This window comes from Lynx canadensis, chromosome A2, assembly GCF_007474595.2.
Source record: "Lynx canadensis isolate LIC74 chromosome A2, mLynCan4.pri.v2, whole genome shotgun sequence".
Classification (NCBI taxonomy): Eukaryota; Metazoa; Chordata; class Mammalia; order Carnivora; family Felidae; genus Lynx; species Lynx canadensis.
Genome location: NC_044304.2, coordinates 81,484,769 through 81,504,745, shown reverse-complemented (window position 1 = coordinate 81,504,745; position 19,977 = coordinate 81,484,769). Strand labels below are relative to the sequence as shown.

Here is a 19,977-nt window from a genome sequence, read left to right as displayed (position 1 = left end):
TACTCTGACCAAAACAACAATTACATCATGAGAATGGATGTTTTCATCCTTAAATTAAAGCCACCTACCATAACAAGGCATCTGTTGCAGGGATATCTGCTAAGGCAAAGTAGCCATATAATTTATTGTCCAAATCAGGGCTCGTTAAGAAAGAAAGTGGGGGCACTAGTAATTATTACACCTAGACAAATATTAAAGATACCTCTGACATATTAATTCATATGCTTATAAACATATTCCCATAACATTCAATATTTTTGTATCAAAATCTGTAAATATTCACATTAAATAGGTTAAATAAAGGTTAAGGGGGAACCATATGAAACTGCTTCTAACCTACAAAACTCAGCAATTTTTTTTTTTTAATTTTTTTTTTTTTTTCAACGTTTATTTATTTTTGGGACAGAGAGAGACAGAGCATGAACGGGGGAGGGGCAGAGAGAGAGGGAGACACAGAATCGGAAACAGGCTCCAGGCTCCGAGCCATCAGCCCAGAGCCTGACGCGGGGCTCGAACTCACAGACCGCGAGATCGTGACCTGGCTGAAGTCGGACGCTTAACCGACTGCGCCACCCAGGCGCCCCTCAGCAATTTTTTATAGTACAATGTGAAAGCCTCAAGTCATGCCAACTTAGATTTTGCCTCCAAATGGGTATAATACCAAACCAACACTCTCACTCTCTCTTCCCTTCTCCTTCCCCGCAACTTCAGGTTTTCAGAGCATTTTGGATTTTGGAATAGCTCAATATGTGAAATGCACTGAAGAGTAAGCACTGCAGAGGATACAAAAATGTAAACAACATAGTACTTAACTCCAAGAAGTGTATAGTCTAGTAATAATCACCAAATTAAAAAGTAAAGGGGTGGGGCGCCTGGGTGGCGCAGTCGGTTAAGCGTCCGACTTCAGCCAGGTCACGATCTCGCGGTCCGTGAGTTCGAGCCCCGCGTCGGGCTCTGGGCTGATGGCTCAGAGCCTGGAGCCTGTTTCTGATTCTGTGTCTCCCTCTCTCTCTGCCCCTCCCCCGTTCATGCTCTGTCTCTCTCTGTCCCAAAAATAAATAAACGTTGAAAAAAAAAAAATTTAAAAAAAAAAAAATAAATAAAATAAAAAGTAAAGGGGTAATCATAAAACCATAAAGTGATGAAATCAGAGAAAGGAGATGTTATATGAAGGTGTGGATATTAAGAATATAGTTGAGAAATATTAAGAAGTTGAGAATATTAAGGCAGTATGTTGAATGGCCTTAAAGGATAGATAAGATATTGCTACACACAACAGAGTATGGAAGGGAATAGGTGGGAAGGGAACAAGAAGAGAAACAAAGGGCATCTGCAAGCAAATGACAACAAATATGATAAAGGAAAGAAAATGTCATGAAGAATTCCTCATTCTGAATAAATGAGAGAATGGTGGAGCCATTAATAGAAAGGGCCAAAAGAAGAAAAGTAACTTTGGGGGAGGTTAAGACTTTTGAACATGTTGAGTTTCATCTTAAGAAAGAAATGAATGTTGCCAATACAGAAATGCAACTCAAGAGAACCACTGCCTACACAGCATGAACAAATCCTCTCGGTTACTGTACTTCACAATAGGACAATGTTCTTGGATTCCTGTTTTACCTACAATAATGTTTGCTCTACTCCTATCTTCTGACACTCTTAACTACAGCTTTTGTCCCCACATTTGTCCTAATGTAGATAGCTCTCTTAAGCTGCTTTTATTACCTGAAACAATCACCAACTTGGTGATTCCAACTTTAGAAATAAGGTAATCCATTGGTAATTAGGTTCTAGTGTATCCTTGTTTCAAGAAGAGCTAAAGTTATTATTTTTTACCTTTTTGACCACCTTCACCCATTTCACTGAAGTAATTTTGTGTCTTATATTTACTACATAACAGCCATGTGAAAGGCCACACAAAAAAAATCAGAACCTAACTATCAAATAATTACAGATATATTATCAGCTGTAAAATCAAATATTAAAACAAGGTGATTTAAAAATAAAAGACATTATATTTGAGGAAAAGTTATTAAAAACTCAGTATCACATCTAAAATGTACACCACAACAGGGGCACCTGGGTGGCTCAGTCAGCTGAGCGTCCGACTTCAGGTCAGGTCATGATCTCATGGTTCGTGAGTTCGAGCCCCGTGTTGGGCTCTGGGCTGACAGCTCAGAGCCTGGAGCCTGCTTCAGATTCTGTGTCTCCTTTTCTCTCTGCCCCTCCCCTGCTCACGCTCTGTCTCTCCCTCTCTCTCAAAAATAAATAAACATATAAAAAAATTTTTTTAAATGTACAACACAACAGAAGGACCATAACACAAACTATTGCTATTACTCAATCATCCTAGAATTGAAAAACCTGGTGTAGATAACTGGTCTTTTATATACAAGATAAAAAAAAGCATGCAAGCATATCTTACAGATGTTTGCTTACTTATGTATTTCTAAATTCCAAATCAGTAGGCTACTCCATTCTAGAATGAATTTTCGCTTTGGATCTCTTACTCCGGAAAGTCATCTTAGTTGTAAATACCTCTAACAAATAACATTTTTAAATGTTTATTTATTTTTGAGAGAGAGACTGAACGTGAGCAGGGGAGGGGTAGAGAGACGGAAACACAGAATCTGAAACAGGCTCCAGGCTCTGAGCTGTCAGCACAGAGCCCGACACCGGGCTGGAACTCACGAACTGCAAGATCATGACCTGAGTGAAAGTCGGCTGCGTAACCTAATGAGCCACCCAGGCGCCCCACAAATATCATTTATTATAGAGTCTTATATTGTTGGTCAGCATTCCAACCAAAATTTCTATGAAAATAATTCTAGAACATACAATTTGAGAGTTTTTTGTTTTTTAACTTCGCCTCTAAATTGTCGGAGAAATAATAAACAGATTTATAAATGTTTCTCAGAGCACAGGTTCAGAGAGGTAAGGAAAATATTTCAAATCATTTTATTCAACCATACAGTTCTGAAATAATTTTCCCCGGTTTTTTACATTCCACGTTTTTTCTAAATGGCATTTATGGTTTCCAACCACATATAAACCTGCTATAAAAACAAGTCACCCAGATTCAACAATACCTAGAAAGCAAGATTTCTTAAGAGGACAAGATAAAAAAATTACACAGAATGATAAGCTGTCTGTCTTTCTTCTATCCATTCCTCCTTCCACTTTTTAAATCCATTCACCCATTGAGTTATATAGTTAATACAGTATTAGTCACTACCTTTGGCAAAGTATTTTTTCTCACCAAATACAGCTTCCTCAGAATGGATTCTATAGAGAATGATTTTTCCTTTTTACAGAATAGAAATTGCCATCTTGCCCAAAAGGTAAATCCAGCAGTGGCCGTGTCAGCTTTAAAATGCAACGACATAATCTAACATTTTAAGTTCAGTTAGCAAACATTTAGTGGGTGTCTCCTATGTATCAATCAATGCTATGAGAAAGTAGGTTTGAAATAACCATTAATCTGCTATTAGGTTATATTTCATCTCATCCCATACAATGTATGATCCTTCTTGTATTCCTTAGCTATTTATAAACTTCTGAGCCATTAGACAGAAACAATCTATAACAAAATTAAATCCTAGTGTGAAGTTCAGACTAATAAAATGAAAGTTTAATTTATGAAAGAAAACCTAAAAAAAAAAATCAAGGTAATAAGAAAACAGAGATGAGAGAGCAATGCAATATTTACCACATATCAGTTTCTGGAGATTACTTAAATATACTTAAAAGCTTTAAATATATAACACTGAATATTGCATTAAAAATATTTTTGAGCAAAGGCAACAACAACAACAACAATAACAAAAAAAAAGTGGGACTACATCAAACTAAAAAGCTTCCACACAGCAAAGGAAACCATCAACAAAATGAAAAGGCAATCTATGAAATAAGAGAAAATATTTGCAAATCATATATTTGATAAGGTGTTGATATCCAGAATATATATGGAATTCACACAACTGAATAGCCAAAAAAAAAAAAACAAAAACTGATTATAAATGGCAGAGGACCTGAATAGACATTTCTTTAAAGACGACATACACATGGCCATCAGAAATATGTGGAAAAAATACTCAACCATCACTAATCATTAGAAAAATGCAAATCAGAACCACAATGAGACCTCACACCTATTAGAATGGCTAGCATCAAAAAGACAGAAATAATAAGTGTTGGAGAGGATGTGGAGAAAAGGAAACCCTTGTGTATAGTTGGTGGGAATGTAAATTGATGCAGCCATTATGGAAACAATATGGAAGTTCCTAAAAAATTAAAAATAGAAATACCAAACAATCCAGTAATCCCATTTCTGGGTATTTATCCAAAGGAAGTGAAAACACAAACTCAAAAAGATATATGCACCCCCATGTTCACTGCAGCCTTATTTATGATAGTCAATACATGAAAGCAACCCAAATGTCCATCGATGGAAGAATGGATAAAGAAAACGTGGTATATGCACATGATGGAATATCATTTAGCCATAAAAAAGAAGGAACTCTTGCCATTTGCAACAACGTGGATGGATCTTGAGGGCATTATACTAAGTGAAATAAGTCAGAGAAAGACAAATACTATATAATCTCACTTATATGTGGAATCTAAAAACAAAAAACTGAATGCATATACAGAGAACAGATTGGTGCTTGCTAGAGGTGGGTGAAATGGGTAAAGGAAGTCAAATGGCCGAGGTCAAACTATGCAAACTGCCAATTGTAAAATCAAAAAGTCAGGGGATATAACGTACAGCATGGTGACTAAATAATACTATATTGCATATTTCAAAGTTTGTAAGAGAGTAAATCTTAAAAGTTCTCATCACAAGAAAAAAAATTGTACCTATGTATGGTAATGGATGTTAAACTAGACTTATTGTGGTGATCATTTCACAATATATACAAGTATCAAATCACCACACTGAACACCTAAAACCAATATAATGTTATATGCCAATTATATCTCAATAAAAAAATAAAATAAGAATTTTCTATACATTTAAAAAATGTAATAGAATATTTTTCACTTGTATATACTAAGGAAATGGTAGTCTAAAGCATCTATATTTCAGAAGTATCAAAACTTTAACTTTAAAATTAAATCTTGCATTCATAAAAACAAATATTTTCCCATTACAGTTTAAAGAAAAAAAAAGCATAGCCTATTTAGCTTTCTGAAGCATTAACTGAATCTCAATTTAAATATTATACATAGTAATATATAAACATTCTATTCTGTATTAGAAAATATTTGACTATATTCAGTACAGATTATAACAGGCTTTAATTAAACCAAGGGGGAAAAAGAGATGGCCATGTATAAGGCCTAGTTGCACAATGATTCCTAGGTTAATACAGGAAATAAAAATGAGGTCACATACATTAATCTTAAAAATTTACATTATCATTTGGCTAATAAAGGAAATACATAGCCCTAAAGCTCATGGATAATCCATATTGTCAAAATAATCAATATTATATTATTTTAAGACATTGAGACCAGCATTTGGTAACAAATCTCATATGTAAAACCAAGAAATTTAAACAAATAGTCTGGGAAAGTGCCAAAAATAATGTGCAAAAGAAAAGGAAAATAAAGGTTATAAATTTTGCGCCTCATTTTACTTCAGTTATCGAGGCTAAGTTCAATTTATCATGTGGTAGCTATGTTAGTTTCAGTGATAAAAACGTAAAGAAATTTTATTTAAAAAAATAGCACAATACCTTCAAGGACAATGACATTATGTACATACAGCAAAAAAAAGACCTAATTAGAAAACAGAGGCAGACATGAGAACACTATGAGAATACAGTATTTTTGTCAGGTCAAAAGTTTGAATATCCAATAAGATCTTTTAAAGCTAAAATGGGAAGATGGCGGCGTAGGAGGACGCTGGGCTCACCGCGTCCTGCTGATCACTTAGATTCCACCCACACCTGCCTAAATAACCCAGAAAATCGCCAGAAGTCTAGCAGAATGGATTCTCCAGAGCCAAGCGAAGACGAGAGGTCCACGGAAGAGGGTAGGGAGGGTAGGAAGGGCAGAGAGGCGGTGTGCGCTACACGGACTGGCAGGAGGGAGCCAAGGTGGAGGGGCGGCCCACCAGCCAAGCAGAGGCCCCCGAGTCTGGCTTGCAAAAGCAGAGGGGCCAGACAGAGTGTGTTCTGACAGTGAGCGGGACTTAACATCTGGAAGGTTAAACAGCTCTGCTCGGAGAGCAGGAGGGCTGGAGGACAACGGGAGGGAGAGTTGTTGAGCCCCGGACAGAGCTCAGCTTGGCGGGGAACAAAGGCGCTCACCAGGTGCCATCCTCCTCGCCCATCCCCCAGCTAAAATCCCAAAGGGAACCAGTTCCCGTCACGGAACTTGCTTGCACAGCTCAAACACCCAAAGTTGTGCTTATGCGGAGCCACCCCTCCAGCGGGTCTGAATCACTCCCGGTGCCGCAGGGCCCCTCCCGAAGCGGATCTCCGAAGGAAAAGCAAGCTGAGCCTGCCCCTCCCGCCCCTGTGCACCTTGCCGATCCACCCCAGCTAATACAGGCCAGATCCCAAGCACCACAAGCCTGGCAGTGTGCAAGTAGCCCAGACGGGCCACACCACCCCACAGTGAATCCCACCCCTAGGAGAGGGGAAGAGAAGGTACCCACCAGTCTGACTATAGACCCAGCAGTGGGCTGGGGGCAGACATCAGGTCTGACTGCGGCCCCGCCTACCAACTCAAGTTATTCAAGACAGCACAGGGGAAGTGCCCGGCAGTTCCTCACCACTCCAGGGACTATCCAAAATGACAAAACAGAAGAATTCCACTCAAAAAAACCTCCAGGAAATAACGACAGCTAACGAACTGATCAAAAACGATTTAAACAATTTAACAGAAAGTGAATTTAGAATAATAGTCATAAAATTAATCGCCGGGCTTCAAAACAGTATAGACGACAGCAGAGAATCTATTGCTCCAGAGATCAAGGGACTAAGGAACAGCTAGGAGGAGCTAAAAATGCTATTAATGAGCTGCAAAATAAAATGGAGATGACCACAGCTCGGATTGAAGAGGCAGAGGAGAGAATAGGTGAACTAGAAGATAAAATTATGGAAAAAGAAGAAGCTGAGAAAAAGAGAGATAAAAAAATCCAGGAGTATGAGGGGAAAATTAGAGAAATAAGTGATGCACTAAAGAGAAATAATCTACATATAATTAGTATTCCAGAGGAGGAAGAGAGAGGGAAAGGTGCTGAAGGTATACTTGAAGAACTAATAGCTGACAACTTCTCTGATCTGGGGAAGGAAAAAGGCATTGAAATCCAAGAGGCACAGAGAACTCCCTTCAGACATAACTTGAATCGATCTTCTGCACGACATATCATAGTGAAACTGGCAAAATACAAGGATAAAGAAAAATTCTGAAAGCAGCTAGGGATAAACGTGCTCTAACGTATAAAGGGATACCGATAAGACTCGTGACCGATCTCTCTACTGAAACTTGGCAGGCCAGAAAGGAATGGCAGGAAATCTTCAATGTGATGAACAGAAAAAATATGCAGCCAAGAATCCTCTATCCATAAAATCTATCATTTAGAATAGGAGACATAAACGTCTTCCCAAACAAACCAAAACTGAAGGATTCATCACCACTAACCCAGCCCTACAAGAGATCCTAAGGGGGATCCTGTGAGACAAACTACCAGAGACATCGCTACAAGCATGAAACCTACAGACATCACAATGACTCTGAACCCATATCTTTCTATAATAACGCTGAATGTAAATGGACTAAACACGCCAACCAAAAGATATAGGGTATCAGAATGGATAAAAAAACAAGACCCATCTATTTGCTGTCTACAAGAGACTCATTTTAGACCTGAGGACACTTTCAGATTGAAAGTGAAGGGATGGAGAACTATTTATCATGCTACTGGAAGTCAAAAGAGAGCTGTAGTAGCCATACTTAGACAAACTAGACTTTAAATTAAAGGCTGTAACAAAAGATAAAGAAGGGCATTATATAATAATTACAGGGTCTACCCATCAAGAAGAACTAACAATTATAAATGTCTATGCGCCGAATACAGGACGCCCAAATATATAAAACAATTACTCACAAACATAAGCAACCTTATTGACAAGAATGTGTTAATTGCAGGGGACTTTAATACCCCACTTATAACAATGGATAGATCATCTAGACACATTGTCAATAAAGAAACAAGGGCCCTAAATGATACATTGGATCAGATGGACTTGACAGATATATTTAGAACTCTGCTTCCCAAAGCAACAGAATATACTTTCTTCTCGAGTGCACATGGAACATTCTCCAAGATAGATCACATACTGGGTCACAAAACAGCCCTTCATAAGTATACAAGAATTGAGATCATACATGCATACTTTCGGACCACAATGCAATGAAGCTTGAAATCAACCACAGGAAAAAGTCTGGAAAACCTCCAAAAGCATGGAGGTTAAAGAACACCCTACTAAAGAATGAGTGGGTCAACCAGGCAATTAGAGAAGAAATTTAAAAATATATGGAAACAAAGAAAATGAAAATACAACAATACAAACGCTTTGGGATGCAGCAAAGGCAGTCCTGAGAGGAAAATACATTGCAATCCAGGCCTATCTCAAGAAACAAGAAAAATCCCAAATACAAAATCTAACAGCACACCTAAAGGAAATAGAAGCAGAGCAGAAAAGACACCCCAAACCCAGCAGAAGAAGAGAAATAATAAAGATCAGAGCAGAAATAAACAATATAGAATCTAAAAAAACTGTAGAGCAGATCAATGCAGCCAAGAGTTGGTTTTTTGAAAAAATAAACAAAATTGACAAACCTGTAGCCAGGCTTCTCAAAAAGAAAAGGGAGATGACCCAAATAGATAAAATCATGAATGAAAATGGAATTATTACAACCAATCCCTCAGAAATACAAGCAATTATCAGGGAATACTATGAAAAATTATATGCCAACAAACTGGACAACCTGGAAGAAATGGACAAATTCCTAAACACCCACAAACTTCCAAAACTCAAACAGGAGGGAACAGAAAGCTTGAACAGACCCATAACCGGCGAAGAAACTGAATCATTATCAAAAATCTCCCAATAAGAGTCCAGGACCAGATGGCTTCCCTGGGGAATTCTACCAGACATTTAAAGCAGAGATAATACCTATCCTTCTCAAGCTATTCCAAAAAATAGAAAGGGAAGGAAAACTTCCAGACTCATTCTATGAAGCCAATATTAGTTTGATTCCTAAACCAGACAGAGACCCAGTAAAAAAAAGAGAACTACAGGCCAATATCCCTGATGAATATGGATGCAAAAATTCTCAATAAGATACTAGCAAATCAAATTCAACAGCTTATAAAAAGAATTATTCACCATGATCAAGTGGGATTCATTCCTGGGATGCAGGGCTGGTTCAACATTCGCAAATCAATCAACGTGATACATCACATTAATAAAAGAAAAGAACCATATGATCCTGTCAATCGATACAGAAAAAGCATTTAACAAAATTCAGCATCCTTTCTTAATAAAAACCCTCGAGAAAGTTGGGACAGAAGGAACATACTTAAACATTATAAAAGCCATGTATGAAAAGCCCACAGCTAATATCATCCTCAATGGGGAAAAACTGAGAGCTTTCCCCCTGAGATCAGGAACACGACAGGGATGTCCACTCTCGCCGCTGTTGTTTAACATAGTGTTGGAAGTGCTAGCATCAGCAATCAGACAACAAAAGGAAATCAAAGGCATCAAAATTGGTAAAAATGAAGTCAAGCTTTCACTTTTTGCAGATGACATGATAATATACATGGAGAACCCAACAGACTCCACCAAAAGTCTGCTAGAACTGATACATGAATTCAGCGAAGTTGCAGGATACAAAATCAATGTACAGAAATCAGTTGCATTCTTATACACTAATAATGAAGCAACAGAAAGACAAATAAAGAAACTGATCCCATTCACAGTTGCACCAAGAAGCATAAAATACCTAGGAATATCTAACCAAAGATGTAAAAGATCTGTATGCTGAAAACTATAGAAAGCTTATGAAGGAAATTAAAGAAGATATAAAGAAATGGAAAAACATTCCGTGCTCATGGGTTGGAAGAATAAATATTGTTAAAATATCAATACTACCCAAAGCTATCTACACATTCAATGCAATCCCAATCAAAATTGAAGCTAGAACAAGGAATCCTAAAATTCATATGGAACCACAAAAGGTCCCAAATAGCCAAAGTAATTTTGAAGAAGAAGACCAAAGCAGGAGGCATCACAAGCCCAGACTTTAGCCTCTACTACAAAGCTGTAATCATCAACACAGCATGGTATTGGCACAAAAACAGACACATAGACCAATGGAATAGAATAGAAACCTCAGAACTAGATCCACAAAAGTATGGCCAACTAATCTTTGACAGAGCAGGAAAGAACATCCAGTGGAAAAAAGACAGTCTCTTTAACAAATGGTGCTGGGGGAACTGGACAGCAACATGCAGAAGGTTGAAACTAGACCACTTTCTCACACCATTCACAAAAATAAACTCAAAATGGATAAAGGACCTGAATGTGAGACAGGAAACCATCAAAACCCTAGAGGAGAAAGCAGGAAAAGACCTCTCTGACCTCAGCCGTAGCAATCTCTTACTCGACACATCCCCAAAGGCAAGGGAATTAAAAGCAAAAATGAACTACTGGGACCTCATGAAGATAAAAAGCTTCTGCACAGCAAAGGAAACAACCAACAAAACTAAAACTAAAAGGCAACCAACGGAATGGGAAAAGATATTTGCAAATGACATATCGGAAAAAGGGCTAGTATCCAAAATCTGTAAAGAGCTCACCAAACTCCACACCCGAAAAACAAATAATCCAGTGAAGAAATGGGCAGAAAACATGAATAGACATTTCTCTAAAGAAGACATCCAGAAGGCCAACAGGCACATGAAAAGATGCTCAACATCGCTCCTCATCAGGGAAATACAAATCAAAACCACACTCAGATATCACCTCACGCCAGTCAGAGTGGCCAAAATGAACAAATCAGGAGACTATAGATGCTGGCAAGGATGTGGAGAAATGGGAACCCTCTTGCACTATTGGTGGGAATGCAAACTGGTGCAGCCACTCTGGAAAACAGTGTGGAGGTTCCCCCCAAAATTAAAACTAGACCTACCCTATGGGATACAGGAGTACTGATGCATAGGGACACTTGTACCCCAGTGTTTATAGCAGCAATCTCAACAATAGCCAAATTGTGGAAAAAGCCTAAATGTCCATCAACTGATGAATGGATAAAGAAATTGTGGTTTATATACACAATGGAGTACTACGTGGCAATGAGAAAGAACGAAATATGGCCCTTTGTAGCAACGTAGATGGAACTGGAGAGTGTGAGGCTAAGTGAAATAAGCCATACAGAGAAAGACAGATACCATATGGTTTCACTCTTATGTGGATCCTGAAAAACTTAACAGAATCCCATGGGGGAGGGGAAGGGAAAAAAAAAATGTTAGAGTGGGAGAGAGCCAAAGCATAAGAGACTCTTAAAAACGGAGAACAAACTGAGGGTTGATCGGGGGGGGTGGGAGGGAGGGAAGGGTAGGTGATGGGCATTGAAGAGGGCATCTTTTGGGATGAGCACTGGGTGTTGTATGGAAAGCAATTTGACAATAAATTTCATATATTAGAAAAATAAAAATTAAAAATTAAAAAAAATAAAAAAATAATAAAACTTTAATATTTAGGTTAAAAAAAAAAAGCTAAAATGACATCGAACTAATAAACACACGCCAAAAAGGGACTTAATTGTAGCACTCCAATTCTACTTCATTAAAAAGCCTGTAAAAAATTAACTATAAAACTATTTATTATGACCAAGAACAAAATACAATTCATGTAGAATCAACTTGTAATTACTTAGGTGGGGGTAGAAAAGGAGAACAATAGTTAATTTAAAAATTTTTTTATTTTTATTTTTTAGAGCATGAGTGGGAGAGAGGGGCAGAGGGAAAGAGAGAAGGACAGAGGGAGAGAGAGACCGAGAGAGAGACAGAGAGAGAGAGACAGACACTGAGGTTCTTAAGTAGGCTCCATGCTCAGTGCAGAACCTGACATAGGGCTTGATTCCACAACCCTGGGATCATGACCTGAGCCAAAATCAAGAGTCGGACATGCAAGTGACTGAGCCACCCAGGTGCCCCTAGTTAACTTTTTAAAAGTAATTTATACTTGAAACAGTAATGATTTTTGATATAAGATCAACTTTCCTAGCTATATTCTACGGAAAATTATTTAGCTGGTTATGGAGTCCATAAATATCCATTACAATAGAGAGATTCAAATAGGAAGAAGGAAAGGAGTTAACAAAAAAAATAAAAATAATTGTCATGGATATTATGTTAGATAAAACACAAGATGACAATTAAAAAGCTAAACATTACATCTTGGTTAAAAAGTAAAAGTTTTTGGGGCACCTGGATGGCTCAGTCCGTATAGCATGCAGCTCTTGATCTCGGAGTTGTTAAGTTTGAGCCTATGTTGGGTGTAGAGATTACTTTAAAAAAAAAAAAGCTTAAAAATATAAAGAAAAGTTTTCTAAATTTAATAGGCCAAGAACACCTACCACCCCATCAGCAATTTTCTGGGCTCCATGAATTTCATACAGTTGTAGCTGTTTTTCAAACAGTTGGGCAATTGCTCTGTGAACAAGCTCATACTGCTCCTATTATGGAGATGAAATGTTAAACAAGGGAAAAGATGTTAAAAAACAAAAAACAAAACAAGAAGACATTTATAAAAATACAGTTTATAAAGTAAAACAAAAAACTATACCTTAGTTTGTACTGCAGAATGCCTTTGTGTTCTCATTTCTTGTATTAAATTAAATACATTGAATTCCTCTGGTATTTTCTGAAACAAAGAATTTAATACATCAACTCTCTTTCATATAGACCTTCAACTTTTCAAACAGACCTTATATACATGCTGGATGAGGGAAAACATGTACTGAGAACTACCTACCATCCTTCAGACACTCTTCTTGGCATTGTGGATACAAAGCTAATCTTGACCCTCGGCAGTCAAGCTGGTGAGATATGTGAACAAATAAATATCCACCAAGGCAAAATCACAGTTCAGTGGGAATAAAAATGCTGTAACTAACTCTGATTGGTGTGTGGAATGAAAAGTGAAGGAAATATACATAAGCACAGCAGATTAAATATATACTCTATTTCAGGAATTGAGAAGCTTGATGTGGAGATAGCCTAAAAGTGAAAGAAGGAGAAGTATTCAAGGAGGAAAGAAGGTAAGGCTACCTGGGATCAGACTGTAAACATAATAAAATTTGAACTCCTTCTACAGGCCACTGTTCCCTGTGCTGGCTACATAAGGACCAGCTAAGAAATTTGGTAAAAATACAGATCCCTCAGCTGTGTCTCTGGAGACTGTGAAATATCCCAGACAATTCTTGGTACACCTGGAATTAAAACTACTATAATAGATTGCACAGACATGAGGAGATTTGATATACAGTCTACTTTTGCAGTATGGAGGCCAAGAGTCGGAAAAGGGGACAAACTGGTAGTAGTTTACTGAAGGAGTTTTAGAAAAGCAGATTTGAGGCACATTTCTGAGGTAGAACTATTAGAACTTGGTAATCACCAAGAATATTTTGAAGTGATAAGGAAAAAGAATTAAAAATGATTCCCAGGCATGGGGCGCCTGAGTGGCTCAGTTGGTTAAGCATCTGACTTCAGCTCAGGCCATGATCTCACAGTTCCTGGGTTCAAGCCCTGCGTCGGGCTCTGAGCTGACAGCCCAAACCCTGGAACCTGCTTCAGATTCTGTGTCTCCCTCTGTCTCTGCCCCACTTACACTCTGTCTCTCAAAAATGAATAAACATTAAAAAAAAAAAAAAAACTAAACTAAAAAAAAAAAAAGATTCCCAGGCTTACTGCTTGAGAGTCTTTATATAACATCAGAAGATTTTTACATCAAGTCCTAACCTAAGACAGAAGATTTACCCTATGTTAAGCCAAACACAGTCAAATGAGGACTATGTTCAAAATACACAACTTTTGAGATGACCAGTTATTTATTTTGCTTACTGGCATTTATCTATATGTCTGTTTCCATCTCAATTTTAATCTTTCACTTTTATGTTAAAATGGGTTAGAATCCTAGTTAAATTTTGTTCATTTAAAAATCTTCATTTCGGGGCGCCTGGGTGGCGCAGTCGGTTGGGCGTCCGACTTCAGCCAGGTCACGATCTCACGGTCCGTGAGTTCGAGCCCCGCGTCAGGCTCTGGGCTGATGGCTCGGAGCCTGGAGCCTGTTTCCAATTCTGTGTCTCCCTCTCTCTCTGCCCCTGCCCCGTTCATGCTCTGTCTCTCTCTGTCCCAAAAATAAAAAAATAAAAAAAAAACGTTGAAAAAAAAAAAAAATCTTCATTTCGACTATCAGGAGATGATTACAATTTTTGAGGAATACAAAAATAAAATTTAATCCTAGACAGCTTTTGAGGAAAATTTAAAATTTAAATATTCCCTAAGCAAGAGTTTAAAATGGAAAGAAGGCAGGAGGAAAAAGAGAGGGCAGAAAGAAGGAAAAAAACCCTAAATATTTTATTAATCCTATTTTATACAAGATACAGATTGAAATATTCACAGAAACATACTATAAAGCTATAAAGGGGGGTGCCTGGCTGGCTCAATCAGTGGAGTATGTGACTCTTGATCTCAAGGTTGTGAGTTCAAGCCCCATGTTGGGTATAGAGATTACCTAAAATATAAAATTAAAAAAAAATTGGGGGGGGGGAGCCTGGCTTAGTTGATGGAACATACAACCCTTGATCTTGGGGGTTCTAAGTTCAAGCCCCATGTTGGGTACAGCATTTACTTAAAAAAACAATACAAAAAAATTTTTTTAACATTTATTTATTTTTGAGAGACAGAGACCGAGAACAGGCAGGGGAGGAGCAGATGGAGAGAGAGGGGGGGGGACAGAGAGAGAGAGGGAGGGAGGGAGGGAGGGGGAGAGAGAGAGAGAGAGGGGGAGGGAGAGAGAGAGAGAGAGAGAGAGAGAATCTAAAGCAGGCTTCAGGCTCTGAGCTGTCAGTAGAGCCCGACACGGGGCTTGAACCCATGAACCATGAGATCCTGACCTGAGCCAAAGTTGGAGGCTTAACTGACTGAGCCACCCAGGTAGGTTCCCAAAAATAAATAATTTTTTAAAAAGCTATAAAGAATTAAAAACCTCTCCCTAATGCATAGAAAATGAACATACTATAGAACCAGAAAAGGAACCAAATCTACATACAATAGGGACAACTTAAGTTTTTCAAATCTGTAATAAGGGCTGTGTTTTATTTACCTGTATATCCTCCAAAGTATTAAACAGTTTCTTGGAATGAGTAGTGGTAGTAAAACAGTAAAAGCAATTGTAATGAAAACTAACATTGAAATGAGCACGTACTACAGGACACCCACGTTCTTTTTTATTTGTTTGTTTGTTTGTTATGAGAGAGAGAGCACAAGCGGGGGTCGGGCAGAGAGGGGAACAGGGGATCTAAAGTAGGCTCTGTGCTGACAGTAGAAAGCCTGATGCGGGGCTTTAATTCATGAACCCTGAGATCATGACCTGAGCTAAAGTCTGACGCTTAACCAACTGAGCTACCCAGGTGTCCCAAGACACCCACAGTTCTAAAGAATTTTAGAAAGGTTAACTTATTCCTTATGAGTTATTAATATTATTAATTTTTCAGTTGAAAAAATGGAGGCACAGTGAAATGAAGTAATTTGACCAAAATCCCAAAGCTAGTAAATGACAGAGCAGGAATTTTAATCTGGGCAGTTTGGCTCCAGAGTCAGCATCCTTAACCACTATACTGTGTATCCACTTAGGCATAAATATTTATAAAATTGGTTACATTTATACCTAGAATATAAAAGGCAATGAAGATTCTGTATTTGGAAAAGTCAACACAGAGTTTACATTCTTAATGTAGGTATCAATTCACATAGATCAACCAGGAGGCAACATGTCTACCTTTCAGCCCTGTGCATTATCTCAAGGTAATATGCATCATTTATGCCTTCCTTTTTCAGTTCCATTACCTTTATTTCTTACATAGTAAAGCTACTTCTAAAAAAGCAACATGTATAACAGAACACAATCTATAATTTACAGAAATTAATCATTAAGTTTGAAAATAATAATAGATCAATTGGACATAATGCTATATAAAAATTATTCTTACCCCAGCTTTTAGTAAATTCCATGTATAATCTATGGCACAAATGGCACCTGTTCTTCCACAGCCTGCACTGTAAAGTTTGAAAGAAAAATTTGATTTTTGTTATAAAAGAATTATAAACTAAATGTGGATGAACATGTTAGTTTTCAGAAGCAAAAAAATCATTTAGAAATATGACAAAATTCTACCATTTTAGTAAACAGATTACAACTTAACATCTTTAACATCAGCATTTATACCTGGTTTTTATTAAATTTGGGTAACTTCCAAGATTCAAAAATTACCTATGTGATTCACAGATGACCCAGCAGCCTTCATTTTGTAAGTCTAATTCTAACTCAGAAAATCTTGTCTAGCTAACATAATAACTCACAGAGATCACTTTATTTTATGTACAACATGGTTCTGATGCCTTACAGTAGAGGAAGAAACAACACATCATTTCAATCTGCAAAAGGTATAGGAAAGACAAAGAATACAAGCCCTAGAAACTGGTTTGAACTCCAGCAAGTGATTTCAACAAAAGAACAAAGTGACCAAAATAACAAAAGACCAGTGATGTACTTTCATCTTCTAAGGAACTAACAGAACCTGGAGAACGTAAGTAAAATTCTGCAGGTTTTTACATTTTAAAACATGACAAGAGTACTTTACAGCGATTGATTCTCAACTAGAGGGAGACAGGAGACATGCATCTTAGGACTGAGAATCACTCTGAGTAATTAAAGACATTACTAACATCACCAGAATCATTTTTAGGCAGGAAAAAAGTTAGGCAGCATTTAAATTTTGAAACCTTTAGAAATATCAGTAGTTTGTCAAACATGTCATGTGAGAATTCCTGATAAAGTAAATTTATAAACAACTTAGTATGATTTTTAAAAAGCTCTTAAAAGACATCAATAATACTAATTTTTAACTATTGATACATTTATCAATTCTTCATAGCAAAATATTTCTAGAATTTTAAGCTAAGAATTACTAGGGGCTAAATGACGTATATTTAAAACTTTATGGTTTAGGGGCGCCTGGGTGGCTCAGTCGGTTAAGCAGCCGACTTCAGCTCAGGTCATGATCTCGCGGTCCGTGAGTTCAGGCCCCGCGTCGGGCTCTGTGCTGACAGCTCAGAGCCTGGAGCCTGTTTCCGATTCTGTGTCTCCCTCTCTCTGACCCTCCCCTGTTCATGCTCTGTCTCTCTCTGTCTCAAAAATAAATAAACATTAAAGAAAAAAAATTTTTTTAAATAAATAAATAAAACTTTATGGTTTAAAGTGTAACCTTACAAAGATACACACAACCAGACTGATGAAACACAATACAAAATTTAGAAACAGATCTGAGTATATGTAGGTATTACATAGTGGTGGATTCTCCCATGAAACGGGAAAGATTAGACCATTCAATAAATGGTAGAGGGAAAGTGAGCCTAACAACAGCAAAAGCTACATTCTTACTCATACCTTAATTATTAAAAAAATTCCAGATAGATTAAAAATATGTTTATAAAAAAACCTATAGAAGTGCTAAAAGGGTAGTTTATGCACTACTGTTACAGATGGACTTTTTCTAAGCATATCTCAATGGACAGAAATCATAAATGAAGACTCACAACTCTGACTACATAACAATTTCAAACTTATGTGTGGCAAAATATAAGCAGGATAAAAACCATGGAAAACCATGCTACTTACAACATGACTAAGAGCTAACAATCTCAATATATAAAGATATGTAAAGAATTTATCACATAACTAAAGAGATGAATGCCTGCTTTAAAACAATTGGCAAAGTATACAAATAAATTCACAAAAGAATATAAACTACGAAGACAAAAAAAAATGAACAAAAAGTTTGCCTGTCATACAGGCATTAAATCAAACAAACAAAAAAATAATAGTACTGGGAAGAGTATAGGAAAATGGGCACTCCCACAAACTAGCTAATTATAATTAGCATCAACTTTATGGATAACAGAATATAAAATATGTATTAAAAGCATAAAAATGTTCATGCCCTTTGACTTAGAAATCTCATTTATAGAGATCTATCTTAATGAAGTAATTGCTGATGTGCTCAAAGATTTTGCCATGAAGACTAGCCATGTGGACATTTAAACTACTGTTTAAAATACATGAAAAAGGATGGGGGTGGGCATAATAAAGGAATGGAGGTTAAATATAAAGTAGACCACAGTCATAATGAATTGTAGAGAGAATAGTTATATGATTTAGAAAAATGTACATGACAAATTACATGGAGAAACATTCTGTAACAAATACAGCACATACATGGAAAGGACATTCACCTCGACTGGAATTGTGATTTCCTTGCTTTTATGTATGTGTCTTCCTTCTTTCTTTCTTTTCTTTCTTTCTTTCTTTCTTTCTTTCTTTCTTTCTTTCTTTCTTTCTTTCTTTCTTTCTTTCTTAATGTCTGTTTTCTAAGTCACTACAGTTAACATATTATTTTGACTGTTAAAATATTAAATGGTGTATTTATTTTTTTAAAGGAAAACCTTCACATCAAATTGGATTCATGAGCTGTATACACTGGGCAACGATGACAGCACAAGAAATAATTTCAACTAACTTGTAAGAAATCAAGTCAAATTTAATTTCTACAATTAAATGGACTTTTTTTTCTTCTTAAACAGTCAACTACTTAATTGAATGGTCAGCTAACCACTGAATTAGCTATAGAAAAATATTTTTTTAATTAACCAAGTTGTTAATTGATTCCCACATGTCCCATCAGCAAGTCCCCTTTCTGGCCCACAGCAGCCTTTTCAACACACTAATAGGCATTACAATCAGACCTACTGGATAAGAAAAACTACCTTTGGTGTTGTGTCTATGCTAAAAAAAAACAAAAAAAACAAAAAAAAACTTTGAACTATTTAATTAACCTGTAAATTTCTGAGTCTGGGAAATTTCATTTACTCTTTATAACAAATGTGAATGCGGATAAAGTCACTTCAAGAGATAAACTGATAGCAGTTTTATGAAATAAGTAGTAGGATTCTAAGCGTTTTAGAAGAATCTAACGTAAGATAAAAATTCAGAGAAGAAAAACTCTGATTCAGACAGCTTTTACTATTTGGAAACCCATATAATGACCTATCTCATTTGGTAATTCCAAAAATTAGGTTTCAAAATACCATACATCACCCATATTATAATGCCACTTATATTCCAAAGTACTTAAATATTTGGAAAAATTTTTTGTACCTGCAATGAATACAAATAGGCACATCTTCATGTTCTTGGTATTTCCTCATTAAGCTTATCATGTCCAGAATGGAATCAAATGATGAGGGAACATCATGATCTGGCCAGTTCACGTAATGAAACTGATACAGCCTACGAGATTCCTTCAAGAAAAAACAGAAATTCAACAATTATAAAAAGACATTACAAATTTTAAAGCATACAGAAAAGCTGCACATCTGACTTTACTGTCATTTCTGAAGTTTTTATGTGGTATTTAACACTGCCTTAAAAAAGTAAATGATAGGCTATATTTATTGACTATCATATATCAAGTCTTAATCTAAGGGCTTCACATGTAACAGTTTATTTATTCCCCACGTAATTCTATGAGGAAGGTACTGTTAATACTATCCACGATTTATAGGTAAGGAAACTGAGACAGAAAGATTACATAACTTGCCTAATGTTTCAC

The 19,977-nt window shown here is 36.8% G+C and overlaps 1 protein-coding gene and 1 long non-coding RNA gene across 8 annotated transcripts in view; one reads left to right on the top strand and one right to left on the bottom strand.

The window, feature by feature from the left end:
* LOC115508834 overlaps positions 1 to 19,529 on the top strand; it is a 100,496-nt gene extending 80,967 nt beyond the window's left edge. Inside the window, exons 4-6 of one of the 2 annotated variants that reach the window (XR_003967132.1) lie at positions 13,279 to 13,347; positions 16,716 to 16,896; positions 18,806 to 19,529. This is a non-coding gene — a long non-coding RNA (uncharacterized LOC115508834). The remainder of the gene's footprint in view (positions 1 to 13,278; positions 13,348 to 16,715; positions 16,897 to 18,805) is intronic. The other variant, XR_003967131.1, reaches the window with a different exon arrangement.
* The window catches only part of PTPN12 (protein tyrosine phosphatase non-receptor type 12), a 103,413-nt gene that overhangs the window by 19,970 nt on the left and 63,466 nt on the right, over positions 1 to 19,977 (bottom strand). For all 6 annotated transcript variants that reach the window (XR_003967128.1, XM_030307836.1, XM_030307833.1 and 3 more), the window contains 4 exons: positions 19,524 to 19,666; positions 16,300 to 16,366; positions 12,873 to 12,950; positions 12,664 to 12,762 (listed from right to left, as the gene is read on the bottom strand). Coding sequence is in view for 5 of the 6 variants with exons in the window: in XM_030307836.1 (XP_030163696.1) it covers positions 12,664 to 12,762; positions 12,873 to 12,950; positions 16,300 to 16,366; positions 19,524 to 19,666 (387 nt within the window). In the remaining variant the exon portion in view is untranslated. The remainder of the gene's footprint in view (positions 1 to 12,663; positions 12,763 to 12,872; positions 12,951 to 16,299; positions 16,367 to 19,523; positions 19,667 to 19,977) is intronic.